Genomic DNA, 10,686 nt, shown 5'->3' with positions numbered 1-10,686 from the left:
ATGTGGTGAACAACCACACACACAAACAGGTGTGTGCCTGCTCTGTGTTCTTTGTTTGTTACCTTTGGGCGGGGAAAGAAAGTGTCCATAAACATTGGCAGGTGCAAAGAAAACTTCCAAGTAGAAAAGAAGAGTGTGTGGAAGTTCTCTAACAGCTTAGCTCCCTATTCTTGCATGGTTAAGATACTTTCATGGTAATTGAGGTTTTCATTTAGTCTAATTGATCTTGATTCCTTGTGTATTATATAAATGCAAAGTAGGTATTCCCGATTTTCATCTGTATGCGCTAATGTTTTTTTTTCTAGAGACTGTGACCTTTAGCTCTGATGTTTTTCTGTAAATTTCTCAGTGACACCACATGAAATCAAGTTTTTGTTGTTTTGATTCACCATCCTGCCAGCCTCTTCAGAGAGTGGATATGATTGTACATGGTCAAATGTTCCACAGTGAGGTGGGAGATGGTATAACCTTCATGTGAAACCCCAGCTATGGGTCCCTGCTGGAAACCTGATAGTGAATGATGTTAGCTGGTATTCTGATGTACTATCAAATTTGCCATATCCCTTATCAATCAGACTTTGTCTGAGGAGAACCCTAGAATTTGTGCTGTCTCTTCTGGGATCAATTTTAAAGGCCTTCGTCACAGCTCCCGGCCATTCAGCCACCTTACCACCTTGGGTGCTTTCAGAGAGGAATTACACCTTTTTATTACTTATAATACTTTATGTACACACAAAAAAAAATACAAAATATTGGAAAACTCATTCACAATAATGTGTCCTGTTTTGTTTTGGGGTTTTTTGCATCAATTATGGTAACTAGCTACTTGTGTATGTTACCTCTACATTGACTTGCTGCCTTCATCTATCCCAGACGCTTAAGAAAGTGTCATTATTCTGACCTCATCACTGTAAGCCTTGAATCCATTTCACTTTGTCTCAAACTCAAGTCCATTGTCCTGATGGCTAGTGTTTTCCCCCGTTCTTTTCTGCACAATTCTCCTTTGTTCTACCATCCCTTTTTGGTTTTTTCCTTCATAGCATTTCTGTGACTGGAACAACTTTCCTGTTTGTAAACCAGAATCTTGCTGACTATGACAACCCACTTACTTTGCAAACTCTCATTGCTAATCCCTCCATTTTTCTTCACTTTTCTACTGAATTAATGGGAAGCTGTTTTGAGTTGTGACTTATGTTCTGGGCAGTGGCATATGTGTATAGACTTTTTCTTTACATTATTTAGAATCTATGAAAAAATATCTGTGTGGGAGTTAGCCTCAATATTTTAAGGCAGGGCTATGAGTGTTAAGTTGAACTGGGAAATTAATTATTCATTCAGTAAACCTCCTAGTGCAGTGTTTTCTAGCGTCAGATGGATATGTGCTGTGCTGAGGAAAGCAGGCTGTTCAAAAGGAACGTTTGGTTCAGATGTATTTGGCAGACATATGCTTAATTTAAAAAGAACTAATTAAAAAAATAATCATATGCACAGGCTTCAACTTTAAAGGTAGCAGGGTGGTAAAAAGTAAGACACTGAGGCTTTATTCCATTAATGTTGTTTCATCAGTCCTGATGAGGTCTAGGCATTAGAGAAATCTGTATGTGGTTTCAGTACACCTAGGGAAATAGCTTTACTGTGGCATTTCTGGAAAAGAGGTTTGATAGTTTTTACACTGGCATTTTGAAATGGACTTGCGTACCTTCAGTTCTGTGTCCCCAAGCTGCAAGGACAGGAGTGAAGTCCAATGTAGTCATGTTCATTACCTGAAGAAGGCTGAAGGCAGGGGAAAACTACTTATTATGATGTCTAGATTAAATCTACCTGCTTGTAAACTGTTACCTTGCTTCTCTTCAGGGTCTGTATGACATGGAAGATGATGATGAAAGTGTCTCTCCCCTTACTAGCAAACAGATGAAAATCACCACCACAAACAGTTTCCTGCACAACGCGGTAAGGGATTATCTGAACAGTCCCCACCACGTCATGCTCACATTGGGTGGACACACAGGCTGCAGCTTTACAGGGCTTATGTTCTTTTAAAGTATGTAAACGATGCTTTCTCTTGAAATGTTTGCTCTTCACCCCACCCTTCCCTTTATGCCAATGCTTCTAGTGTTATTTTTGGGACAGAGTCCTTTTAGGCTAACTGTGGTTTTATAGGCCTTTTGCAGCCGGAATGTGTGCTTTCTCCCTTGCTGGCAGGTTGCTGCATGTTAGCTCTTGACTTGGGGATGTGCTTTGAATCTATCTCGTTATTGTTTGAGCAGGCAAGCAAGGGAAGCTTTCTGCTGCTTCTAGAGGCTGGACGTCAAAGCAGGAAATCTCTTGCCATGCAAAATCTTAGTTGGCAGCTTGTTGGGGAGTACTGATGCTCTGGAGAAGATGGAATTTCAACACAGACAAATGCGAGGTCTCGCTCTTGGGATGGGATAACCCTCTGCAACTTAAGCTAAGAACTGACTGGCTAGAAAGCGGCTTTGTAGGAAGGAGCCTGGGGATCCTGCTGGGTAATACACTAAGAATGAGTTAGCAGTGCTTCCTTGCAGCAATGAAGGCCAACTGTAGATCTTACATTAGTAAGATCATAGCTAGCAAATCAAGGAAGATAATTATTGCCATCTGTTTGGCATTTTGAGAGTGCACCTGGAGTACTGTGCCTATTTTTGGGTTCTGCAATACAAGACAGACGCTGACAGACTGGAACTAGTACAACAGGGTGGTCAGGGGGCTGAGGAGAGGGTGAGAGAGCAGTGTCTCTTAAGGCTGAGAAGAGAAGGCTGTAGTGAGATCTGTCCATGCACTTTCACTGCCTAATAGGTGGTCGTGGAAAAGGCACAACCCACGTCCTTTTCGGAGTGAACAGGGAGAAGATGAACCAACAAATGTGTTGCAGCAAAAGAAACTCTAGTTAGATATTGGGGGAGAGTTGTGCAGTTCTCAGGGTATCGGTCAGCGTCTGGTCCAGGGACCCAGAGAGGCTGTGAAATCACTGTTCTTGGAGATATTCAGAGTTTAACTGGATGAGGCCTTGAGCCAACCTGATGTGTCTTTGAAGTTAGCCCTGTTTCAGACATGAGGGCTGGACATGGGTTTGTCCTAAATTATTCTGTGGTTCTAAGAAAGCAAATTAATGTGGTTTTACCATCGCACAGGCAGTTTAGTGCAATGATTATCCTATGTTTTTTTTCTCATGTGGGTATTCAGAATAGAGCTCCTGGCCATTTGTCATCCTTAAAATCAGCCTTACAGGGTTTTTTTGCAGGAGTAAACGTGTTATCTTCAGTGTTCACAGCAGCTGCCAAGCACAATTTTTATTCTGGCTTTAAACTCTCCAGGTAGTTCCAACTAGAAAGGTTATGATGGAGCATAACCTTTGCATGCCCTAGCTTGGTGTTTCTGAAGAAGTATTGCTGTTTGTACTGGGGCAGCTCAGTCTTAATGAGCAATCTTTGTGTACACTTTGTAAAGTACTTGAAAATCTTTGAATAAAAGGAGCTTCTCAAATTCAAATCGCACTGGTAAAGTTCATTTAAGAATATGAAACTAAAAGGTGCTCATTAGTGAGGGAAGTCAGAAACTTTAGCTGATTTTTGTCTTAAAGCTGAAAGTCTCCAGCACTGGAGTTTTTGACACCGGGAAGGACATGCAGTTCTTAGTGCCTGCTAGTAATGCTCTCCTGCTGTTGGTGCTTGGAGAGGAGGGATGACTTTTGTAGCCTGCAGCTCTCAGAGATACTTATTCTTTCTTCCTGTAGACTGGGCTGAGTGGCAATAAATTCTCTCTGTCCAAGACTGTTCCCCTGACTAAAGTGGTCCAGAATGATACATACACAGCTCCACCTGCACCTCCCTCTCCTATGCGGACGAAGGCCTTGACAAACATGTCCCGGACCTTAGTGACAAAGGAGGAGCCTCCAAAAGAACCAGCACCTGTTGAGGTGAGCTCAGGGAAGTGGGAGATGGTCTTTATAGAAGTCTCTGAAACATCTGAAACTTGCTGTTTATCAGTTATGCAAGCAGCTCATTTCTGCCTGCCTTCCACCATTATTTCTGGGACTCCATCAAGCTTATTCTGATATCTGCAACCCATGTCCCAAGAATTTGAAACCTGTCTAAACATCCTTTTCTTCAGCGTTTGAGAGACTGGGAATTCTCAGTTATTGCATCTTGCTTCTCTCAACTTTTTTATCTAGCATGGGAGCACATGGTCCTGGGGGAATCCATGTTACAGGAAGAGGCAGTTGTTGTTTGGACGCTCCTTGGAGGCTTCCATGTCCCTAGGAATAGTGTTCTAACACTACTAGTTATGTTGTCTTCTGTCCGCTCCTGTTAGCAAGGAGAAAAATGGGATTTTTTCCAAACACAGCTTCTTGCTGTCCACACAAGACCTCTCAGGCAATTTGTAGACAAGCTGCCTGGAATTGCTTTACCAAACTGCCTGATGTTGGGTACGGGTAACCCACCAGGTGTTCCCAGGCATGTTGAGTTCAGCATGTTCTTGAGGGGCTGGAGCCATATTTTGGGGTTTGCTGGCTGGTGTGGAGTGCAGCAGACACATGCACTCAAAAGTGTGGGCATGACCAGAGAGTACTGTGTATGTATGCAGGTTAAATTAGTGTTATACTTGGGAATGAAAGAGGAAAGTTACTTCAGAGAGAAATTAGCATGGAAAAGGGGCTCCTTTTCACCATCAGATGAGCTGCGCTTTTGTAAGCATTGATACTTCCCATTACTAGCTGTAGTTCTCGCCTCTGTGTGTGTGTACAGACTTTCCCAGACATCCCTTTAGTGACTTTTATTTAATGCTTTCTCTGCTGTGCTGTCTTGCCTGCTGCATTTCTGACCTTTTTTTATGCGATGCATTTGTTTGTGTTGGCAGCTGGCGTTCAGTCCTTTGGAAGGCACAAAGATGACCGTAAACAATCTGCATCCTCGAGTCACAGAGGAAGACATTGTTGTGAGTGTTGCTTACTGCCAAACTGTGGATGAGTGATGCTTCTTTCCCTTAACCTACCTCTTTTGATAAATCACTTGATCTGTGGTGAATGCAATGAAGAGGGGTATGGCTGGGTTTGCTTTCCTTGCAAAAACTTTGAGAGTTCCTGATTTTTTTTGTTTTGGTTTTTAGTCACTGTTTTTTAAAAACCGTGTGCTTAAGAAGCTGGGACAAAATACCATTTCTAGGGTGTACTGAGATACCTGGCATCACTTAGAGTTCATGCCAAATCATGCTTGGTGGTGTCTTCAAGCTTATGCCGCCATCCAAATTACCTAGGCACTTCCATTCTCAGCAGGCTGAGAATGAGCCTGGTCTTCATGTGTGACAAACAATATAGAGTACTGGCCTTGAACTCTTCTGCTTGTGTTGGTAGCAGTATGGAGCTTTGTGCAATGTATGACTAATGCCAATACTCATACCATAGCAAAAACAAAATAAGACAAGTGGCAAGATTCTGCCATGTATTTTACTAAGCAGGATGGGTGGTGCAATTCGGAAACTAAGCCTTTCTCACTCGGTGTCTTTGGCTGAAGTGATACCTCTGATGTGACCATGGTCATGACTAACTCTCTGCCCTCAGGAGTTATTCTGTGTGTGTGGCGCTCTGAAGCGAGCCCGGCTGGTGCACCCTGGAGTGGCTGAGGTAGTATTTGTGAAGAAGGAAGATGCTATCACAGCATATAAGAAATACAACAACAGGTGCTTAGACGGTGAGTTTGAGACCAGAGTTGCATTTAGGATAGATAAATCAACGAAGACTTTTCTACCTCAGCGGAGAGTTTAAAAGCATCTCAGATGCTTATATGCTACGAAGAGAGAGGAAATGCCAGAAAATCAGTTCAAGAGCTAGACAATGCAATACGCTCCTATGTAACTAGCTGAATATATGCACAGTTTATTTAAGGGAAACGTTAAAAAACTTTTTCCTAGAAAGAGAATGCTCAAAGCTAGAGGCAGGGTCCTGGTGATTCCGCTGCTCTAACTTACAGATTAAATTTCTTTTGTTTCTAATCTAGTGCTAGGAGCTAGGTAGTCCTTAGGAAGGTTTTACCTGCTTACAGAGCAGCTGTTTGCAAAGTAGAAGTAAAACTAATATTTGCAAAACCCTCAAGGCATAGTCAGACATTTTGAATCAGACCTGTAAAACAATTAGTATCAGCTTCTCCATAAACTTTGAACAATGCAATTGTTAATCTGGATCCACCTGCAATGTTATAGGCTGAAATTATGTGTTAATTTTTAGCTGGAAATAGATGCTTTTTCTTTCTCTAAATGAGTAACGTTACGAATGTCAGATGAGCAGCAGACAGCTGAGAATGGGAGATTTTCTTTTGTCTCTGCTAAGGGTTTTATACCTATATGTAATTTCTTAACTAGTGTGAGTCTTCATATTGTACTGAGTGTTTCAGTGGCTCTTCTGTTGCTGTGATTTTGCAACAAAAGATGTATCAGCTGTTCTTTCTCATGTTTCCCCAGCATGTGGAACTCTATTGCTTGCACTGGTGTGTGATATTTCTGGGGTCTTGCCTTACCACGATTCTGATATAAGGCCTTTTTTATTGTGTTTGTTTAGGTCAACCAATGAAATGCAATCTTCATATGAATGGGAATGTCATCACCTCAGACCAGCCTATATTGCTGTAAGTGTCTTTGGTTTTTTTTGGGGGGGAGAACCAAGCACATTTGCAGGTTCTGTTTTGAGGAGAACCTGAGGGGAGGGGAGGAAAACTGTTAGCAAATTATTGCCCCATGAATATTCTCCTTCTTTTCCTCTCTGTGGCACTTTATGTTGAGCTGAGTGCTATATAGCTTGACTCCATAGTATTCCCAGCCCAAAACAAGTCTGAGATGAGGAAGTTTTCTTGTGAGGAAAGTATATTTAAAACCTCTATCTCTAATATTGGGAAGGGGGCAACACCGAGAACAGTAAATGCAGTCATAGTGTTAAATTTTATTTCATAATGAGAGGTTAAATACTGCTTTTTTTCATCCTCCAGCCGATTGAGTGATACCCCTTCAGTGAAGAAGGAAGGGGAACCACGCCGGTCAAGTGCAAGCGCCTCCTCAAATCCCCCAGCTGAGGTGGACCCTGACACTATCTTGAAGGCACTCTTCAAATCCTCAGGGGTCTCTGCCTCTGTGCAGCCCACAGAATTCAAAATTAAACTCTGAGAAGGGGGAGCGAGCAGTGGACTGGAAAACTCATTTAAGTTGAGGAATGAGAAAAGTGCAGGAGTGCAGATGTTATTTGCATTTGCCTGCCTTGAAATTTTTTGTTTTCTATGATCGCTACCTTACTGTACAATAGTGTTTCCTCTTGTGTGTGTACTTTCTGTTTTCATAGTTGGAGTTTTCTTCCATGATTTTTTTTCCAAAAGAATAACCTCCCCCTTCTGCCAGTAATGTATTACGAAGCATATACCATGTAACTCCCTCCTTTATTCCAAAGCCCCTAGTGGCCATTAAAAGTGCACATAGACCTTGAGGGAAGGAGTGGTGATCTCCTTCTCTTCTCTTCTGACTGACCTTTAACTAAAAGGTGCATCCCCTTGATTATCAACAGGCAAGAACACCACATTGTTTCTGAAATTGCTGCACTGGGTACAAAGTCAGGTGTGGCTCCATACAGGAAGCACTGTCTTGCATCTTTGACTTGTATGCATTTGGTGGCATACTACTTCATTCTGGCTGTTGGACATTTTTCTGCTCAGCAGCTGTGATGTTGAGAAGTGTGAAAAACTGAGCTCCCTGCTGTGTATACCAGCCAACGGAGGCATCAGGCAGAAAGGACACATGCACAAGTGCACCACCATTGTGCTATGGGAGGGATGCTTCAACTCTGGTAATGCAGAGGTGGTGGTGGGGGAAGGCTCTGGCATTTGTACAGTGACCTGTAAGGTCAGGTTCAGTTGCTCTCTTCTTTCTGGACTGAAAAATAAGAACCAGTCTTGTGTTCAGAGCTAGAGGAAATCCAGGTGTTTCACTCCCATTAGACTGTTGCATCCTCCTGCTGATGCAGGGACATTAATTTTTTTCTTACCTGCTAACTTACCCAGTATAAAAAGGAAGGAGCTGGGCCTTCTTCAGATACTAATACATAAGAAGTAGTCTTTTCTTGTGCCTGAGAACTCACTTCTTTGAGAGATGTAACTTGGGGAATGTTTGGCTGCTGTGCGGGCATGCTGCTCACAGGCATTGATTTGGAGGATGATTGCTGCACTTCATGGCTTCAGGGAGAGGTTTGGAGAGGAGAGCAGTTAGCACTCTAAGGAACACATGGAGAGGAGTGTTAAGTTTAAGTCTCATGCAGAGCAGCAAGGATGTACCTTGGGCCAGTGAGCATCTGTGACGAGCCACAGGCCACTAGGTGGCACTTCTAGTACTTCTTTGTTAGTACAGCATTATTGCCATGGATATTTGAAGTCCCGGTAGTCCCATTCATTTGTATTTGTTCAAATTGTATTATAAGAGAGGAAAGCTAGGAGCCACTTCCAGAATCTGGTTGGGGTTTGAACTTGATCCTTCTAGCTAGGAGACTAACCTAATCCATTCTGTTCAGCTCCACTGAACTTCAGTGAACTCTCTGTAATGGTTCTAGGTCCGGATTCCATTTCTTGGTAAACCCTATGTTTCTTTTGCTTTCTTGTTCTGTATTAACTCTTTGCTCTATCTAGCTCGTGCAAACCATTCCTCTAGCTTACTGTATCCCTTTTAGCCATGGAAATAACTGAGGGCTTGGCAGGACTTGTTTTTCTGGAGTACTCTCTTTGGTTTGGAAGCCGCCGCCACCATTATTGGTAGGGTGCTTCATGTGAACAGCAGATGTTTGTAGGGGAGGGTACCTAAGACAGCTATTGTTCTCCTTTTTTAGATTGCCCATCAAACACCTGTGTTTTATTAAAAACAAAAATTGGGGGGAGGGGGAGGAAACATTAGGGGTTGGAGAAGATAATGTATTACCTGTTTCTGAATAAACGTTTGTTATACAGAGAGTGGATTCTAAGCCTTTTTAGATGCTGTGAAGCAACTAAAGATAGGTGGAGTTGTTCCAACATTGAATCAAGCGTGCTTTTAGAAGAATATAGAAACTTCAAAACTGATAATGTGATGAAGAGCAAGAGGAGTATATGGATGAGAGAATTGATAATCATAAGCCTTCTAATCTGGATCATTGAAATTAGGAGCTGATTCTTGCTACAAAGTGGGAGCAATTTGCTGTCACAGAAAAGAAATAGAACGGCCTTTGTTACTGACAGCCTAGTAATTTTAAAAGTAATTTTATTATAAAAAATGCAGCTGTGAAATCAGGGTACCTGTTCTAGGTGAAGTAGGGTGCCTTCATTATCAGCTAGGTAAAAAGTTTTGGAAATGCGAAGACACCTGTATTGTGAATGCATATCTTGTCTCTTCTGAAAGAATGGGGAGATTCAACCATTTTATTAATAGATTCATGTCCATTCCAAAAGCCAAATAGCAAGATGCACTTTGTAACTTGCTGTTAAATTGTGCATTGTGTTTAGGTTATCTGGGAGAAATTATGACGACATTAACATACTTCCTTGGAAGAACTACTGCTCTGTTCTCTAGCTCTGTGATCTATGGCAGTATTTTTTTTTTTTTTAAATCGGTGAAGTCAATGATTATCTAAACACCACTCCACGGTTTGTCTTACAGCAATGCCTTGGTGTGCATTGCTCTTCCTGTTCTCAGTCAGCTCTCTAAAGTTATCTTAGTCTTCTAATACTTCATAGTGTGGCTTCTTTCATTGGGTACCGAAAAAAGAGTAACCAGTTATTCCTAGTCCTTTTCAAGCAGTTTACCTTGCAGCTTTCCAGTTTCTCCTGGCTGTCCTGCAATTGTCATGCTAATCTTGTTTGCATTCCACTGAGCTCACCTACCACCTTCTGACCTCAGATCTGTGCACGTTTGCCCTCATGCAGCATGATTATATATTTTTGTTCAGTTTTTTTCTGGGCTGTTAGAAATTATGAACTTGCATATGAAACTGATTGCTTGCACTAATTCGATATGGCTGGCCAGGACAGGTGGTAGGTAATTTGTAATAGTGTTTATCTCTTTTTTTTTCCTTTGCTTTTTCAAAAATGTGCTGACTTCTGAAGTGATACCACAACTTGCAAGTTTGTCTGGTATATTTTCATGGCTTTTGCATGTATCATTTCTTCCGATAATGTTGATTAACTTGGATATTTGTTTGGTGAGTCAACTCTCCATGTTATTTCTTATTTTCACTGACCTTTTTTTCACCTTGTACATATGTCTTGCTTCAATATCTTTATTTTGGAGTGGTCCTGTCTTCCGTTCAGTCATAAATACTCTGTACAGGTCATCTTTTTTTTTTTTTTGCTTTTCCTGATTAACAAGCGTCTTTAAAAAACAGCTGTTCTTATGGTTGTCTTTTGAATGTTTTTACCTATCTTTAAGTTTTTTATTTCTTCTTCTATTTGCCTCTCTAGAATTAAGCACATTGCCTGTGTTTTACGCTGTTCAGGTCTTCATTTTCAGAACTGTTGAACTAAATGATGGTGTGTAATAACAAGCTTTCTTACGGAGCATCCTGTAAGATGCTCTGGATGGGGAAACCTTTTTGTTACACTCAACCGTCGAGCGGCGGCGGGTCCCTCAGGCCGGGCGGCGTCCCTCAAGGCGCTGCCCGCCCTGAGGGACTCG

General features: G+C 41.8%; 2 protein-coding genes across 2 annotated transcripts in view; both read left to right on the top strand.

Moving 5' to 3' along the window:
- Positions 1 to 8,988, top strand: part of POLDIP3 (polymerase (DNA-directed), delta interacting protein 3) — a 14,824-nt gene extending 5,836 nt beyond the window's left edge. Inside the window, exons 3-8 of the mRNA XM_009322099.1 lie at positions 1,855 to 1,950; positions 3,755 to 3,937; positions 4,879 to 4,956; positions 5,579 to 5,708; positions 6,572 to 6,638; positions 6,996 to 8,988. Of these exons, the coding sequence (XP_009320374.1) occupies positions 1,855 to 1,950; positions 3,755 to 3,937; positions 4,879 to 4,956; positions 5,579 to 5,708; positions 6,572 to 6,638; positions 6,996 to 7,170 (729 nt within the window). The 3' untranslated portion in view covers positions 7,171 to 8,988. The remainder of the gene's footprint in view (positions 1 to 1,854; positions 1,951 to 3,754; positions 3,938 to 4,878; positions 4,957 to 5,578; positions 5,709 to 6,571; positions 6,639 to 6,995) is intronic.
- Positions 8,989 to 10,186: 1,198 nt separating this feature from the next.
- RRP7A (ribosomal RNA processing 7 homolog A (S. cerevisiae)) overlaps positions 10,187 to 10,686 on the top strand; it is a 4,066-nt gene continuing 3,566 nt past the window's right edge. Inside the window, 1 exon segment of the mRNA XM_009322808.1 lies at positions 10,187 to 10,213. Coding sequence (XP_009321083.1) covers positions 10,187 to 10,213 — 27 coding nt within the window.

The sequence above is a fragment of the Pygoscelis adeliae genome, unplaced genomic scaffold (assembly GCF_000699105.1).
Source record: "Pygoscelis adeliae isolate BGI_AS28 unplaced genomic scaffold, ASM69910v1 Scaffold60, whole genome shotgun sequence".
NCBI classification, from domain to species: domain Eukaryota; kingdom Metazoa; phylum Chordata; class Aves; order Sphenisciformes; family Spheniscidae; genus Pygoscelis; species Pygoscelis adeliae.
The sequence above is the reverse complement of the archived record's forward strand: the minus strand, read 5'-3'. Positions and strand labels throughout refer to the sequence as shown.